Source organism: Cotesia typhae, unplaced genomic scaffold, assembly GCF_013202065.1.
Source record: "Cotesia typhae breed Kobodo isofemale line unplaced genomic scaffold, CoteBio_Ctyphae scaffold_121, whole genome shotgun sequence".
Classification (NCBI taxonomy): domain Eukaryota; kingdom Metazoa; phylum Arthropoda; class Insecta; order Hymenoptera; family Braconidae; genus Cotesia; species Cotesia typhae.
The window spans coordinates 21,484-40,407 of record NW_027423773.1 but is presented as its reverse complement, the minus strand read 5'-3'; the positions used below and the strand labels follow the sequence as shown (position 1 = coordinate 40,407).

The window sequence follows — 18,924 nt, the reverse complement described above, 5'->3', positions numbered from 1 at the left end:
TATTTTAACATTGACAATGTTATTGTTGTTAATGTTGTTATTATTAATATTATTATTGACACTAACTTAACACTTGTTAATTTTTTTTTTTTTTGTGTATAAAATATTAAAGAATGTCTAACACGTGACAATATGATAAAGAAAATGTACTGAGGGCTTGCGAACTCAACTGAGGACATTCGGCTATCGGGTGTCGCGTGTCTGCTCGATGCTCGCACGCCGGTTCACTTGGAGGTGGTAGCTCGGGATTCTTAAGGGCCCGCGGTGGGAGGAATGCCGCGCTTTTTCTGCGCCTGCGCCGGAAAATCTCCGAATTTAAATGTGCGGGAACTTTTAAATTTAAATTATAATTGTTTAATAATTTTAATTTTTTTTTTTAATGTTTGTACTCAAGTTTCATAAAATTGATTAAATCAAATAAAATTTTGTAACAAATTTTTTGCTGGAGGGTTTTTTTGAAAAATTTATTATTATTATCGAAGATTTATTTTAATAGTATGAAAAAAAAATATTAACATGAATAATCATGATAATAAATAACTTATATTACAAAATGTGAGCAGAGTAATCTCTTAAAATAAAACTAAAATATTAAATTACACTCTAGCTTATATTATACCGATAATATACACAAAATATACAAATATATAAATATCTCATAAGGTTTTTTTGTACTTTACGCCAGCGAATTCTTATCAATACTAGCTTAAAAAAATTGATTGAAAATAATTAAAATTTAATTTAACAAAATTTTGCATTGAGCGAGTTTTTAAAAATTTTTTTCACTTGATTTTTTAAATCAGAAATTAATAATAAATTATCAATAGCAAATTTAAACTTAGATTTGCATAATACTATTAAATTACATAATACAATATGTAATTTGTATTTTGTATTACTTTATTTTGTATTATTTTATTATTAGTATATTTGTAATTTTTATTTAAATTACATATTACATATTATTTTTCTTTCTTCTCATTTGAAATCATTTTTAAAATCTTAAAAATTATTTACTCTTGTCATTTTTTATCTTGATCCTCAGCTGCGTGTGAGATTATTACTTGAAATTTTCTACACTTAAGAAGATTATAAATAAGAGTATAGTAAAACTTAACGTCATAATACACTCACTTGTATTCCTAAAATTACAGTTTACATATAAACTTGTAGTTTGTAAATACAAAGAGGTCTTTAAGAACTGAATCTTTTGTTTAGTTTTTAAATCTCGTACCGATAAAAAAATAATTTCATCTTTTCAATTTTAACAATGAATAATTTATTATTTTAACAAATTGACTTGGAATAAAAATTTTTATTTAAATTGAACTAATCTCTAAACAAACCCGTATGAAAAAAAAAAAAAAAAAAAAAAAAAAAAACCATATAATGTTATAAATATATATTTGTTTAATTATTAAATGATAACTAATGTCAATAATTAAAAACTAATTAATATTTTTAATTAAATATTACAATACACCGTAATTAGCTAATTGTTGATCGATCCATGATCTGTATTTAACTACATCTGTGTACACAGCAGGTATTTGGGATTCACCGCAACCAATTCCCCAGGATACTATTCCAACCTGTAGAATAAATATATAATATACAATAGTATATATTATTATTATTATTATTATTATTATTATTATTATTATTATTATTATTATTATTATTATTATTATTATTATTATTATTATTATTATTATCTTTATTATAATAGATACAAGAGTCAAAATATTTACCTGGACAAATTGACCGGAAGAAATTGAACAAAGAAGTGGCCCGCCTCCGTCACCCGCACAGGTGTCTTTGTTCTCTTCACCCCCGGCACAGAGAAAACTAGGATGAAGGTGAAAGTATTGTCCCAGGCGAGTTGTTCTCAACCGGGATTGACACTCTGCTCGGTCAATTAATGGTAGGTTGATTTTCTTAAGTAATGTTTGATATTTTCCTTCTGAAAAAATAATAATATTTATTTTGGTAATTTTTAAGTGAAATTTTTATTTTTTTATTTTTCAAAGGAAAAATAAAATTTACGAAAAGCATCACGACCCCAACCAGTCGCCCAACACCTTGTTCCAGGCTTAAAGATCATTACTTGAGTTGGCATACACGCTGGCATCACATTTACCGCATAAGTTACGGGAGATTCTAGGATTAAAACAGCTATGTCATTGTACAAGCCCCCACCGTAGTATTGGGGGTGGGTGATTATTGCTTCGACTATTGACTCTTGGTAAGGTAAGGGTTCTTTTGTTTCAGAGGTGTCCCATTCACCGAAACGGGCGATTATTGGTCCTGGTTTTCTACTATAATCAAAACAAATATATCTTTTTTTTTTTTTTTTTTTTAAGATAAAAACATAAAACAAAAATTAATAACATAGAAACATAAATATACATTTATAATTCATCAATTATTACTAAAAAATTTTTAAGTAACGGAAATACCACGAGATAAAAAATTTCTCAAAAGTCAACGCTGATGTCCAATAGACTAAATAGTTTACATTGTGGGATTAGAGATTTGGAATGCGACGTAAATATATTAATTATTACATACTTATTCTCTCTCTGTTAAAATAATAATTCAAGAGCATTATTTTGTCTTGGGATTTCTACTAGATAAGTCATGGTTTAAGAGCTATTATATGGTGAAGGATTTTGAAAAGGTTCTTTAGGCACTATGAAAAATTTTTTTACTATCCTTTAAATGTTTTTTAAAAGGAAAATTTCTTTATTAAAGAAATGTTTATTAAGCATTTTGAAATTTTTATATCTTTACGTTAGATAATTAAAGAATTAAAAAATAAAAAAGCTAGATCAATTAGTCGGGTTTAAATTCAAAATTTTAACCAGATTCTTACAAAATAGTTTTTTAAACGAATCAAAAAAAAATTTTATATTGCGGTACTTTGAGATTTTGGAGGAGTAAAAGATAGAAACAACAACAAAAACACATAAAATGACAACACAAAAAAAAAAAAAAAAAAAAAAAAAAAAAAAAAAAAGCATTAGATTAATTTTGCATTTTAAAATCAAGCATATTAAACTTTTAATTTATATAATATGTAGATGAGACTCAGATCATTCTATTTTGAAATAATTTTCAACGGTCTAACTGGACTAGATAATAAAATTCTGCGAACACAGCTTGTGACAATACATAAGACTCGGGTCTCAATGATAATAAAAATAATAAACATCTATCAAGATTAAAATCACATACTTGAGAACACAATGAGCAGCGGTTAGTACAGCACGATTATTAATCATCGAGGCTCCACATAAGAATTCGTTAATACCCGTTAATGTCGATTTTACTATCAACGCAACCATCCACGGAAATTCCCCAAAGTACGTTTGTCCTTCCACTTGAATGCAATTTTCTGAAAATTAATTAAAAAGTTTTATTAGTTTTTTAGTATTCCTTGTAAAAAAAATTTTAAAATAAACAATTAGCTATATTAGTGTTTTAAAGCTGATAAAAAATAATGCTAAAATAATTCTTACCTTTACTACATTTTGGTCCTTTGACACCACAAAATGGCTGAGCAGAAGCAGTCGAGTCGAACCGATTAACAATTAAGTTACTTTCTGGTAAAAAGGGTTTCACAGTAGTTAATGTCAAAGTAGTACTGATAGCTTGAATGATTCCATTCAATTTACAGCAAACTTGATCGGCAGGCAAGCAATACCTGAAGCGAGGATCTATAAAGCCTGTTGCATCTAATTGAACTTGACTACCTACTTGACACTCACTAGATATTACACATTTGCAAGCTTTAGAAGTTCCTGGATTTTTAACAGTCAAATTTGCACGTGGATCTATTGACGGGAAGGATGAAACGTCGGGAAATGCGATACTGTCTTGACCATTAGCCGGCAAATAGCACCGTACTTGATTTTCACCGCATTCATTGTCAATAATTGATATTTGACGTGCTGGATAACGAGGGTCTATGTTACCAGCTCCGGAAACTATTATAAACCCATTTTGGTCGCACTGAGATAATGGAACGCATTTATACAATAATGTTGAAGATGAAGTTGGTGAAGTTGATAAAGTAGGTGAAGTAGGTGAAGTAGGAGGTGGGGTTTGTGGTGGTGGAATAGTAGAAGTCTGAGTTGAAAAAATTAATGGAGTCAAAGTTGAAGTTGGCTGAAAAGTTGGGATTGAAGTTAGTAAAGTTGGATAGACTATTTGATTACTGTTGGGTGGAATACGACAGCAAATAAGTGGAGCTTCACAGGCACATTGAGAGCATAGAAATGAAGTTTGACGTGGATCGATAATTCCACTTCCTGAAGTTATTATGAAGCCATCGCTACCACACTGGTATATTTGGACGCACATACATTGGAGTGGCGGAAGAGTAGGAAAAGGAGGTAAAGTTGTAGGTGGTGAAGTTGGTTGTGGAGTTGTAGGCGGCGAAGTTGGCGGAGATGTTGGTGGACTTGTGGGTGGTGAAGTTGGCGGTGATGTTGGTGGACTTGTAGGTGGTAAAGTTGAAGGTGATGTTGGTGGACTTGTAGGTGGTGAAGTTGGAGGTGATGTTGGTGGACTTGTAGGTGGTAAAGTTGAAGGTGATGTTGGTGGACTTGTAGGTGGTGAAGTTGGAGGTGATGTTGGTGGACTTGTAGGTTGTGAAGTTGGAGGTGATGTTGGTGGACTTGTAGGTGGTAAAGTTGGAGGTGATGTTGGCGGACTTGTAGGTGGTTGAGTTGATAGTGTAGTTGGTTTCATTTGTGGTGGCTTGCAACAAACTTCTAGATCACCAGTACAACGTCGAATTCTGAAATAATAATTCAAGTTGAAGCTATAAAGTTTAAAAATTAATTTGATATATTACCTGACATCAATGATGCCTATTCCATCACTGATAATAGTATTATTACTATCACACTGATACCAAGGTACACAAAAACAATTAGGTGTCGTCGCCGATGTCGTTGTCGGTATTTTTGGTACATGATTAAGTTTTAATTTATGTTTCAAAATATGTAAAATAAAGTTGTTGTCCAAATTTTTAATATTATTATTATTATTATTATTATTATTATTATTATTATTATTATTATTATTATTATTATTACTATAATTATGATTATTAATATTATTCCATCTTCTTGTAGAATTAGCAGTATAATTATTCGATGGTTTGACAAACTTTGGAGGTGACCGCCATCTTGTACAAAGATTATACCGAGTTTCATCGTACCCCATTATCAGCTGAACTTTAAATATCAAAACTGTTATCACTACCAGAATTTTTCCCTCCATTTTTCCAAACCTCGAAGAATAATTCAATCACTGATTACAACAATAATAATAATAAAACAATTATTTCAAATTTCAATTTACATTTTCATAGAGTAAATTCCAATACCTTTAAAATGAGTGCCCACACGGATTTTTATTACATGTGTGAGCACACACGCGCACGTGCGACGTGTGTTATCACACACACACACACACACACACACACACACACACACACACACACACACACACACACACACACACACACACACACACACGCACGCACACGCGCGCGCGCACGCGATACACATGCAATAAAAATTCATGTGGGTACTCATTTTAAAGGTCTTGTCGAGATCCACATACCTTTTCCAATATTCTCTGTCTTACTGTCAATCCAAAGCCACAACTGGAGCTTTTTATCTCATAAGTAGCGTTTAAATTAAACCGTCAAATCGATTTTAATCCTCTACCCACGAACGTTGACCACCGACTGCCAACTGCAACTCTCTGCTTTACGTACTCGGGTTTTCTTTCAATTAAAAAAATATAAAATAATAATAATAATGATGATAATGATTAATGATTCATGGGCTGGAGATTCGCTCAACAGTTTTAGGTCACTAGGTAATTTTTTTTTTTTTTTTTTTTTTTTTAATTTTATGTCTTCGACAGTTTGGGGTTTTTCTAAAATGATTATTTTTAATGGTTTCTTTTTATAAGCACTCGTGCGCGAACTCCAGGACAATGGCAGTAGAGAGTGAGAGTGAGAGTGAGTGGATAATATAATTGACTTTCATTGTACTGTCCCTTATCTATGATGGATATTATGTATTTATTATGTATTACAGCATTACCGTTTTAGTTTATTTGATTGTTGTTATTTTTTATTAAGTTTCATATTGCGAAATTATTTTTTTTTTTTTACTTACGTCATTTTTTGGAATCAACTATTTTATTCTTCGGTGAAAGTTATTATTAGAGAATTATTGAGTAATAGTTGAATATTGTATAGATAAAAGATTTTTTGGCCTTGACAATTGAATTTAATATTACACATCAGTAGAAAATATTAAAGATATTAGATAAGTAATATTTTTTTAATTCGAAGAAATATTTTGGAAAAATTCTGACTCGAGTTTTTTTAGAAATGATAAATATTTGTTTTGTTGATTAGAAAGGGGGAGGATTTTTTTTTAGTTTTGTTTATTAAATTTTATTATTTAGGATACTTAGAGCTGATATATAAAATTAATAATACCGTGTAATTTATAAATAGCGTGAAAAGAGTTTATTAAATATTAAAGGGCTGCTTTAATTAATTATTTATCCATTACGTGTGACATCATTATTTTTTAATCGATATTTTAGATTTCAAAAATGATAATTAAAATAATAATAATAATAATAATAATAATAAAAATAATAATTTTTAAATGTCGAATTTTATTATTTTTGATTTTTCTTCTTTATTATATGTTATTAAATTTTTAAAAATAATGAATAATCTAATTCAATGTTACTTCTAATCATAAATTACATTAAAAATTATTTTAGGTATTCTAATCAATCTAATTATATCATCAATTATAAAATAAAAATTACATAATTAAATATAAAATATTATTAAAGGCCGCGGGCTAAGATTAGTCATTGTCAATTATTAATTATTTTTACAAACATTTGGTGATAATGACATATTTGACTAATCATCTGGTAAATTAGTCAATGTTTATCTCAATTGTTCTTCTTTTTTGTATAAAAGCCACTGTCTTTTTACTCATCATCAGTTTTTAATTTATTTCCTGCTTGTGATTTTTTATTTCACGTCAATAGTTTTAAGTAAGTATATGATCTTCATTCAAAATTAAGTATTTAAATTTAGATATCCTGTTAGTGTTTGTAATGTGATTTATAATTTATAATTATAATTATTATTAATTTAATTTTTTTAGAGTACAAATTATCAAATAAATATGGAAAAATTAAAATTTTTTGCACTCTTTGTCATATTTCTTTTATTAATAGTAAATATTAAATGTGAAGAAAACCCATATTATTGTTTAGAAAATTATGTAAGTATTTTTATTTAAAATATACGTATTAAAAAAAAAATATTTATAATTTTTTAAATTAATAATTGAATTTTTTTTTAGTGCGATACCGACCGTGATTGTCTAGGAAAGAGTAATGGATGGGGACGATCCTCATGTTCATTATACATTTGGTGTGGATTTAGGTACACATGTCGACCGAATCCAATTATATCTAACTTTTACCCTTCTCGCAATAATCGTAAGCATAGCCAACGAAGATATTGATGGAGACGTTAATTATTATTTTTAAAAAATTATTCTCTATATTATATATTAGATTTATTTTATCTTTGTTAGTGTATCGTTAATTTTGTTTTAAATAATAATTGCCAGAAGTATATATAAATGTTAATATATTTTTTTCAGAGAACAAATTTTAAAATAAAAATAAATAACTATTAATTAAATATTGTGATAATTGATATAAATTTTTTAGTTTATTATTTAATTCAAAATTAGTAACTCGAATTATTTTTTAAATTCATCAATAAAAAATTGAATAAGGTAAAAAAAAAAAAAAAAAATTTTACAACAATAACTTTGATATTAAATTGTTGATCTTGGTTTATTTTACTTTAAGAAAAAAAAAAAAAATAATAATAATAATAATTTAATTTCTTTTATACAAAGTAAAAATAATCCTTCTACAATTAGTCAACTTCTTCAATAGTTGGTCCAGCTCCAGCTCCTGGTGCTGGTCCGGCACCAGGCATACCACCAGGCATACCACCGGGCATACCACCAGGCATACCACCGGGTATACCACCTGACATATCACCAGCTCCTCCTTGATACAACTTGGTAATAATTGGATTACAGACACCTTCAATCTCCTTTTGCTTTTGCTCAAATTCTTCCTTCTCAGCCAACTGATTTCCATCAAGCCACTTGATAATTTCATTGCATTTGTCCAAGACAACCTTCTTATCATCTTCACTGATTTTTCCCTTGATTTTGTCATCTTCAACGGTGCTCTTTATGTTAAAACAGTAAGCTTCGAGGGAATTTTTCGCAGCAATAGTCTCCTTTTGTTTTTCATCCTCATATTTGTACTTTTCAGCTTCATTAACCATACGCTCAATTTCTTCTTTGCTAAGCCTTCCCTTATCATTAGTGATAGTAATCTTATTCTCCTTTCCGGACATTTTATCAGCAGCTGATACATTGAGAATTCCATTGGCGTCAATATCAAAGGTGACCTCAATTTGGGGGACACCTCGGGGTGCCGGAGGAATACCAGATAGTTCAAACTTTCCAAGAAGATTATTGTCCTTGGTCATGGCACGTTCTCCTTCGTAGACCTGAATAAGCACACCAGGTTGATTATCTGCGTAAGTCGTAAAAGTCTGGGTCTGTTTAGTTGGAATGGTTGTGTTACGCTTTATCAAAGCAGTCATAACACCTCCAGCGGTCTCAATTCCAAGCGACAGTGGGGCAACATCCAACAAAAGAAGATCCTGAACAGCTTCTGATTTATCACCATGAAGAATGGCAGCTTGAACAGCTGCACCATAAGCTACAGCCTCGTCCGGGTTAATGGACTTGTTAAGTTCCTTTCCGTTGAACAAATCCTGGAGCAGCTTCTGGATCTTGGGAATTCGAGTTGAACCGCCGACAAGGACTATTTCGTGAATAGCTGATTTGTCGATCTTGGCATCCCTCAGGGCTTTCTCGACAGGCTCCAAAGTGTTCCGGAACAAGTCAGCGCAGAGTTCCTCGAACCGAGCGCGAGTTATTGAAGTGTAAAAGTCAATTCCCTCAAAGAGCGAGTCGATTTCAATGCTGGCTTGGCTGGATGAAGAAAGAGTTCGCTTTGCGCGCTCGCAGGCAGTCCGAAGACGACGTAGCGCACGCTTGTTGCTAGTCAATTCTTTTTTGTACTTGCGTTTGAATTCTTGGACAAAGTGGTTGACCATACGGTTGTCAAAGTCCTCGCCTCCGAGGTGAGTGTCTCCCGCGGTGGATTTTACTTCGAAGATCCCGTCCTCGATCGAGAGAATTGAGACGTCGAAGGTTCCGCCACCCAAATCGAAGATCAGGACGTTACGCTCACCGGTGGTTTTCTTGTCTAATCCGTAAGCTATCGCCGCGGCAGTTGGCTCGTTAATCACGCGAAGGACGTTCATTCCTGAAATTATTCCCGCGTCTTTGGTCGCTTGACGTTGAGAGTCGTTGAAGTAAGCCGGGACAGTGATGACTGCGTTGGTTACAGTCTCACCGAGGTAAGCTTCCGCGGTTTCCTTCATTTTTACAAGGACCATCGAGCTCACTTCCTCGGGGAAGAAGGTCTTTGATTCGCCTTTGTAATCGACTTTGATTTTGGGCTTGCCACCGTCGTTTATTACTTCGAACGGCCAGTGTTTCATGTCCGCTTGGACAGTTGGATCATCAAATCGGCGACCGATCAGTCTTTTGGCGTCTAGATTTACAAAAAATATAAATTAATTTTATTTTAATAAAATTCTATAATTATTTAGTTATTCGAAAATCAATAAATAAAATTATTTTTATAATATTTAAATATTAAAGAATTTCATTAATTACTCTGAATGAATATAAAATGGCGGATTTACCAAAAATGGTGTTGTTAGGATTCATGGCGACTTGATTTTTAGCGGCATCGCCAATAAGCCGTTCAGTGTCGGTAAATGCGACATAACTGGGGGTAGTTCGATTTCCTTGATCATTGGCAATTATTTCAACTTTTCCGTGTTGAAAAACTCCGACACTGAAACAAAAAAAATTAATTAATATTAAAAATATTAAAATTCAATAAATATGATTTAATTAATAAAATTAATTTTACTGAAAAATCTATTTCCATTTCAACTCTCTCTTTTTTTTTTTTTTTTTTTTTTAAACATTTAAGTGATGCTATTTTTGGCTCCCTAGTACAGTAAATGAAACGCCTACTATAGTAAATGTATGCCTCATGTATTATATACTATTATAAGACCACGTGTAGATAGATAAATTAAATTAAATTAAAAAAAAAAAAAAAAATTACTTTTTTTTTTTTTTTCTCCGTGTAATATAAAATAATTTTAATAATGAAATAACTTACCAGGAGTACGTAGTTCCCAAATCAATTCCAACGGCAGGTGCTTTCGACATTTTGCTTACTGAATAATTATAAAATAAAATAAAAATTTAATAAATAATTCAATGTTATTAATTTAATGAAAAAATAAATAAAATAAATAGAGGAAACATACCGTTTGTTAATTATCAATGCAAATAAAGTAGACAAATTACAAAACGTTACTCGGGCGAGGTTAAATTGACTAAACACGAGGACGGAAGAACGAAGAAGGACACGCAGTAATCGCAGTTAACAGCTCACCCAAAAATCGACGCTTCTAGAACGTTCTTCCCACCACGATGCTGACTTTGACCAATTACAACCTAGTTTCTTTTAAAACTATATTCTTATTGGTCGATAACGATAAAAGACAAAGTCAGAGTATATTTTTATTTAATAATTTTTTTTTGTTATAGGCTAATTATTGAATGTTTTAAAAAATTATTGGTAATTATTTTCGAGGTTTAGAGATCACACATAACAGTATGGATTATTGTGAGCAATAAAAAAAAATTGGAAAAGTAATGAGTACAATACAAATGCACTATTGTGCTAAGTACTTTTATTAATTTTCTGAATGAAAATTGTTACTTTTCCGACTATCAACTTCCAAGAGTTATAATAAATTAGAATTATCAGCTGAGAAAAATTATTTATCATCGATAAATTTAAATAATTTAGCAGATATTTAATAATTTTCTTAACAAAGATCAAGACTGCTAACTTAAATGTTTTAATAATTTAATAAATATAAATTATGTTTATGTTTAAAAAAAAAAAAATATATATATATATATATATATATATATATATATATATATATATATATATATATATATATATATATATATATATAAATTTGCAAGTTGACAAAAAGTGATTGAAATTAAATTAAATTAAATTAATCCATTCGAACGCCCTATTGTGAATATTCTGTTGGCTGATTCTCAAGTTTTTTGACAGTAAAAGCTTTTTTATACCCGAATTATAAAATCAACACTGGTTGGTTACTACCTGGTTATTATTATTATTATTATTATTATTATTATTATTATTTTTATTAATCCAAGATTCTCTTGTCCAACCTTTCTTCACTCAAAGCACCGCCCAATATAACTTATACACTTGCAATAATTATTATCTAATAATAAAAAGTTTTGAGATGATTATAAATATTTTTTACAAACTTTGAAAAAAATATAAAATAAAAAAAATCAAGTATTCATAGTAATTTATTACACAATTTCACGTAAATACAAAACTACAAAAAAAAAATTTGGTTTTCTCATATAAAGTATAATTTAACGGGCGTGGTAAGTTTTTTTTTTTTAAATATAAAAAAGAGCGAAAAAATAATCAAAAAATGAAGACAAGTAAAAAATGCCGAAAAAATTCGGGCAGCATTAGAATTATCAAAAATATAGACAATTACAATAATTTTTCATTTGAGAAATCAATTTTTTAAAAATATAAGAAAATTCAATGTCTCGTCGATTTTTTGATTTATATCAATCAATCATGTGGAATTTTTTAAAATATAAACTTTTATACAATTATTTTTTAAGCTGCCGGATTCTTAATAAAAAAAAAAAAAAAAAAAAAAAAAAAAAAAAAAAAAAGAATGAAGAAAAAGAAGCATATAATTTTTAAAATTCAATTCGGTAAATTTACATATTTCCAATTATTTATTGTTAATCCATTTTTCCAGTATGTAATGTCAGTTAATTGACATATTTTAAAACGTCAGGCATTTTTTTTATGCAATTGATTTTTAACCACACCCATTTTTACAATTGTTTCTTTTTCTTATATCTAATTAATTTATTATAATTTTTGATTTTTTTTTTTGTATCATAATTATAGTTATAATTATCTAAACCGTAATTATAATATCTTATGTGTAATTTTTGTAGATTATGAGTTTAATGTTGAAAAATAATAATTAAATTTTTATCAATTTTTAATAGAACTGAATTTTAAACTATCAGTATTGAAATATTTAAAAAATTTTAAGATTGTTATTTTAGACAAACAAAAAAGATGATTTTTCTTTATAGAAAATTTAGAAAGCTATAAAAAGGCTGACTCTTTTAATATTTTATTTAAATATTATGTTTAATACATTTTTTTAATCAATTTGCTTAATCCAATGTTATAATAATAATAATAATAATTATTATTATTATTATTAATATTATATATTATTTTATTAAGCTTGTTAAAGATTATTTAAGATTATTTAGATTATTAAGCTTGTTTAAGATTATTAAAAAATTTTTTTCATAATATTAAACTCTTAATTATTGTCTGAAATCCCCAACGATTAATATAATGATAATCTTAATTATTATATTTGTCATCATTTCGTACCTGAGTATTATTAAATTCTTTGAACAATAACTAATCAATATTTGGTCACAATATTAATCACCATAAACATTAATAATCATCAAAAATATTCTCTTACAATCTATACATCTCATTTCATAATTATATCAATCAAATAACAATAATAATTATCAATTCTTAATTGCCAATCTTTGATTTTTCTTTTTTATATAAAAATATAAGATTTAATTAAGTAATAAAACTTTTAATCAGTCGAAATTTTTTTTTTACTTTCAAGTCTTAATCTTATATGAAATTTTATTTATTCAAAATTAGTAAAATAAGCAATTAAAAATTTTGAATAAAAAAAAATCAATTGAAATTAGTCTTGATTATTTAAATCATTTTTCAAAATCACTAAATCTTGATTTCTTACAAAAATAATGATAATAATTAAATCTAATTGTTGAAAAATTAGAAGATTAATTTTTCGCTAAATATTAATAAAATTTTTTTTTTTTATATATAAAATATATATAAAAAAATGACAAACATTATTGATCTGAAATTATTTAGTTTTAGTAAAAAATTTTCATCTGTCCCAAAATTTTTAGTTAAAAAAATATTTTGGAAGCATGAGTGATTTTAATTATAAATAAGTATCTTTTAGTAAACATGATGTATAAAATATAATATATACATATATATGCATGTATGTATGTATGTATGTAGAAAATAGAATGAGAATGATTACTTGGAACGAGTCTTGCCGGCAGAATTGCGAATTTGCCTCTTCATCGCGTTCGTCAAAGGAATTGGCTCGGGACTCTTGTTCAAAGGGCAGTATTTTATGGTGTGAGCTTCGTCCCCGCTTGCGCCGCAAATTGGACATGTGTAACGCCTGAAAAATTTTATTATTATTATTCATAAAGTCTTGTAAAAAATTATTTAAATTTAACAATTAGTGAAAAAATTAGCAAGTTTTTTAAATTTCCAACAAAAAAAAAAAAAAAAAAAAAAATTACAAAAATTACAAAAATTATTCAAACTTCCATTGGATTAAAAAAACTAAATCAATCAATTAATTAATTAATACCTCAAAATTGGGCAGGCAGTGCGCCCTTTTAAATCTTTCAAAATATGCTGCTTGTAAAATTGTACTTCTTCGCCATTATTTTTGCAGAATGCACATTCAGTAGGCAGTGGCTTGTTGCTTTTTTTTCGGCGATTAATAACAACAGGAATTTCCCCGTTTTCTAACTCGGGGCAGTATTCAAAATCCCGACCGTTAGATCTGAAGTCTGCCATTATGTCTTCTGCTGAAAAATATAAATAAACAAATTATAGATATATTTTTTACTTTTGTATTTCTTCTCAGAAAAAAAAAAAAATATTATTTAAGAAACGGCAACAAAAATTTCAAGAACTAGTTTTTAAATTGTTTTTAAACAATAATAATAAAATAATATATCTGAAATAGAAAAGAAATTTATTTTCTCTTGAGATTTATGTTTGTTATATTTTGACACAAAGGATTAGTCTCATATTAACAGAGTATAGCGACCGACTGAGCGAGTGGTCGTTACCAATCTATGAAGAGTAAACAATAAAAAATGTTTAAGTTAAGTCGAGTTTATATTTTTATTTTTATTTTTATTTTTCTGCATTCCGTTGTTTTGGATTTTTGTTTTTTTCTATTTTATCTTTTAGAGAGGATGTAAGGAGATTGAATCTTTCTAAAGTCTTCAAGTGGCTGTTAAATTTCAAATTCTACAAGTACATATGCATTTTGTTTCGATATTTGTTTAATGTGTTTTAAGTTGACGAATTAGTCATGGTCACAGTTTATGGTATTAACTTAATATACAATATATAGATTGTTTTTATAGATTTACTCTCTCTAAATGTTTTTTTTTTTTTTTTTTTTTTTTTTATTTATGTCATGTTACAAGGTTAATTTTTTTGTCATTTCAATTTTTCGGTGTAACTTGGATTTTTCAACACTTGAATAATTACTATTACTATTATATTTTTTTTTTTTTAAGTTTTAAGAAATGCATTATTACTATTTTCATTAAGATAATAATAATAATGACATTTATTATGCTAAATAAATTAATGTGTTTACTTTGAAATTTTGTTAAAATAAATCCGTAAAATAAATTTTCGATAAGCATAAGTACTTGGATATTTTAAATATGATTTAACTTTCTATAGAAATAAACTATTAAATAAAGATAATAATGATTTTGTTTGTATTGATACTTATTTAAATATTCATAAAATTTCCCAGACTTGATTTTTTTCATTTTTTCCTATTTTACCTTTATAAAAATAATTAAAGGATTGAAGATAAAAATAAAAATAATTATTATCTATCTCCAAGCTTTAAAATAATTTCACTGGTAAAACAAATAAAAATAATCAATCCTCATTGAAACTCGACGCCGTTTAATCAAGAATTTTAATAATGATAATAATAATAATAATTTTTAATATTAAATGATCAAAAAAAATTTCATATTTTTCAAACTCATTTAATTTTTCTTGTTGTTATTTCATAAAAATAATTCTTTCGCTAAAAATAATAATAGAAAAAAACTTGCCTAGTTGACGCTGAGGTTCGATATGAAAATTGTAAGCAAACAATCTAAGAAGTTCGTCGCAAAGGCTTGGATTGTAAGGATACAATCCGTTGACGATCCTTGGGACCGGTAGTCGATGATGATTTGAAGACGCTTGTTGAACTTGCATCATCTTAACACCTTCTATCTCACAACCAATTAATTAATTTATGCTTTTGAAAACAAGCAACTAATTTGTAGTTTAACTATTTTTTTCTACTAACAATTTTCAATTTTTTTAATTTTTTTATAGAAAAGATAGAAAATATATAAAAATATTTGACAAAATTTTATTGTGAAAGAGATCACGTCCGCTAAAAGCAAGTGACAAAAGAAAAATGATTGCGAGTTAGCGCAGTGTGGCCAGAACGTGCTCTTTTCTTACCCCCACTTTGTAGGATACTCTCATCTGACAACATTGAAAGCGGTACAAAGTGGGGGTGAAAAAATCGCACGATTTGGCCACATTGAGTCAGCAACAACAGTGAAAAATGTTTTAGTATGCAGCCAAGGCGCGGTTACTATCGAGACTGCGCATTAAACCGGGAGAGGTGGGCGGAATACTAGCGAGAAAAGAGGTAGGGAGTTACAGTACTAGCTGTTAAATTTGAATTTCTTAAGAGTGGCGCAGGGGAATTTAGTTTAAGAAGCGGGATATTTTAAATTTGAATAGATTTATAATTTATTAATTTAATAAATTGAATAAAGGCAGATATTTAATAGTTTTTATAACAAATAAATTATAGAAACAAAAAAAAAAAAAAAAAAAAATAAACATAAAAACTAACATTTCAATGCGAAAAAAAAAAAAAATTTTAATGAAATTAACTAAGCTATCAAATCATAATCATTTTGCTATGAATTAATTAATAATCATGTAATTAAAAAACTAATTATAGTTGAAATAACGGTTTAGATATGATCGAAAATATGGCCAAGATTTCGCCAATAGTTATTGACCATGCGCGAAGAGCATGGCTTTCAAAACCATCGACGAAATGGCCAACCAACAAATAGAAATAGAAGCCTAAATATGGTCGAAAATCTGGCCTAAAAATGGCAAAAAATATGGCCGCAATTTCGCCAATAATAACCAGACATGCGTGAAGCGCATGCCGCTGAAAATCGTCGATGAAATGGTCAATAAAAAACCAAAAATAACGGCGTAGATTTAGTCTATAATTTGCACGCCATTTCGCCAACAATTATCAGCCGTGCGCGGAGCGCATGGCTCCCAAAACCATCGGCGAAATGACCAGCGAGTAACGATGAATATAGGCCTAGATATAGTCCAAAAAATGTCCTAGATTTGGTCAAAATTCCGCCAAAATATGGATGGAATATCGCAGAAATATAGTCGAAATATGGTCCATATTTGGGGGAAATATGGTCGATATTTGGTTGAAATATGGTTCAGATATGGTTGGCCATATTATGGCCGGCCATATTTGGTCGAAAATGGCCACCATTTGGCCGACAAATATCGGCCTTGGGCGCAGCCCAAGGCCCTGAAAACGCCCACCAAATGGCCGAAATATGGCCGGTCATATTTGGTCGAAAATGGCCACCATTTGGCCGACATATATTGGCCTTGGGCGTAGCCCAAGGCCCTGAAAACGGCCACTAAATGGCTGAAATATGGCCGGCCATATTTGGCCGAAAATGGCCACCAATTAGCCGACATATATCGGCCTTGGGCGCAGCCCAAGGCTCCGAAAACGGCCACCAAATGGCCGACATATATTGGCCTTGGGCGTAGCCCAAGGCCCTGAAAACGCCCACCAAATGGCCGAAATATGGCCGGCCATATTTGGTCGAAAATGGGCACCATTTGGCCGACAAATATCGGCCTTGGGCGAAGCCCAAGGCCCCGAAAACGCCCACCAAATGGCCGAAAATGGGCACCATTTGGCCGACAAATATCGGCCTTGGGCGAAGCCCAATGCTCTGAAAACGGGCCGCAAATGGCCGAAATATGGCCGGCCATATTTGGTCGAAAATGGCCACCATTTGGCCGACATATATTGGCCTTGGGCGAAGCCCAAGGCCCCGAAATGCCCACCAAATGGCCGTTAAGCAGCCTATAATATTTTGTAATTTATTTGCATAATTTTGATTGTTTACGGTACATAAAAAATTTAAGCACAGTATAAGTCATAGATATTTTTTAATTTATTTTTTCGATATGAACAACATTATCTTATGGTGCTTGTAGTGGTATGGTTGTCACTAAAGACTTATAGTAACTAAAATTTATAACTCAATCTTCTTTTCTCGGACTACGTACATCTATACCTCCTTTATTCTGACCCTTACATTATTATTATTATGTCACGACCTTAAAATTTTACCCCCAACGCGTGCAAAGAAGTTTCACTTTAAAAATGATTTCCGAAAAATCAAAAATTAAATAATGCTGTGAAGCGTTCCACATTCACGTAACAGGATATTTGGTAGGAAAGAATTGAGAAAGAAAGCTGGAGAGGATCTTCTTAATGTGAGTTTGTAGAATATGTGAGAAAAAATTCAGATAGCTCGGACTGGGATTAGAACCCAAAACCTTCCGAAGACATGTCAGCTACTCTACCATTTGAGAAGTTGATAGTTTGTCGACTTGACTTTCAAAAACTGAGTTCTTATCTGCAGATTTTAAGGTCCTAGAAAGCAGTTCTGACTATTTCTATGAGACTCTCTCTAAATCTTTCGTTATCGTGCATAAGGCTGTAAAAACCGTTACCAAGTGACTGGATTAATGCAACAAGTATCGAAATTTTTTAAAATAAATTGTATGATTACCTATTCAATTCAGATACTTAGTGTAGCTCTGTTTTCCAGTTATATTTTTGTTAAATTATATATAATTACTGAACCTTTCGTGACTTTTAAAGAATGGTCGTAAAAATTGCCATTTAGCCGATCGACTCTGAAAAAATAAAGAATCTACTCTAATCTAGTCTGTGTCTGTGTGTGTGATGTGTATTTTGAGTTTCTGAAAAAGTATTTTACTAGAATATTTTTCTATCTACTTAACTGATTGTTTCTATGATTTGATTCTCTTAAAAAAACAACACCGATAGCCGAGTAGGCGTCAAAATCAGTCTCCTTTTTTAAGGAGACATCGTTGATTCAGAAATAGAGTTCCAAAAAAAGTAGAGTTTTACCTCCGTTACTTCTGAGTTTTTAGGGTTCTTCAAGGTCAGCTTCATGTAGGACTACTGAGAGTATATCTGCTTACAGCCCTTTTAATCAGCGTTAAATATATTACAAATAACTATTTCCATCAATGTGACAGCCCTAATTTCGGAAAAGTTGTAGAAATTTCTAGGTAGTTCATTGTAGACGGAATGAAACAATAAAGTAAAGAAAAGATCGTTGTATTTATTAAAAATAATTTTCCATTACAATAGCTTAATTAGAAATGTTGATAGCTCGATCAAGGTCCCGTTTTATTGCAATATTCAACATTTTCAATGAGTATAAGTCTTGTTGTACTAATTCCAGTTCATTTTTCAAGACAGTAATT

At 29.6% G+C, this 18,924-nt stretch overlaps 3 protein-coding genes across 4 annotated transcripts; all 3 read right to left on the bottom strand.

Moving 5' to 3' along the window:
* Positions 1-177: 177 nt before the first annotated feature.
* LOC141533587 (uncharacterized) lies at positions 178-6,470 on the bottom strand. Its single transcript, XM_074252544.1, has 8 exons — positions 5,638-6,470; positions 4,862-5,322; positions 3,522-4,804; positions 3,238-3,397; positions 2,047-2,318; positions 1,752-1,963; positions 1,477-1,592; positions 178-307 (listed from the first exon to the last, which is right to left on the bottom strand). Exons 2-8 carry the CDS (start codon positions 5,290-5,292, stop codon positions 184-186), a joined length of 2,598 nt encoding a protein of 865 aa, XP_074108645.1. The 5' UTR covers positions 5,293-5,322; positions 5,638-6,470; the 3' UTR covers positions 178-183.
* A 1,436-nt stretch (positions 6,471-7,906) lies between these two features.
* LOC141533584 (heat shock 70 kDa protein cognate 4-like) lies at positions 7,907-10,686 on the bottom strand. Its single transcript, XM_074252532.1, has 4 exons — positions 10,583-10,686; positions 10,432-10,489; positions 9,941-10,095; positions 7,907-9,786 (listed from the first exon to the last, which is right to left on the bottom strand). Exons 2-4 carry the CDS (start codon positions 10,479-10,481, stop codon positions 8,018-8,020), a joined length of 1,974 nt encoding a protein of 657 aa, XP_074108633.1. The 5' UTR covers positions 10,482-10,489; positions 10,583-10,686; the 3' UTR covers positions 7,907-8,017.
* Positions 10,687-12,071: 1,385 nt separating this feature from the next.
* Positions 12,072-15,789, bottom strand: Nanos (RNA-binding protein nanos). 2 transcript variants are annotated; one of them, XM_074253012.1, is made up of 3 exons: positions 15,384-15,789; positions 13,874-14,096; positions 12,072-13,678 (listed from the first exon to the last, which is right to left on the bottom strand). In XM_074253012.1, the coding sequence occupies exons 1-3, from the start codon at positions 15,532-15,534 to the stop codon at positions 13,528-13,530; spliced, it is 525 nt and encodes a 174-aa protein (XP_074109113.1). In that variant the 5' UTR covers positions 15,535-15,789; the 3' UTR covers positions 12,072-13,527. The 2 variants fall into 2 exon arrangements, with proteins under 2 accessions (XP_074109113.1, XP_074109114.1); XM_074253013.1 differs by having other exon boundaries at positions 13,874-14,093; positions 15,384-15,766.
* Between the last annotated feature and the right edge of the window lie 3,135 nt (positions 15,790-18,924).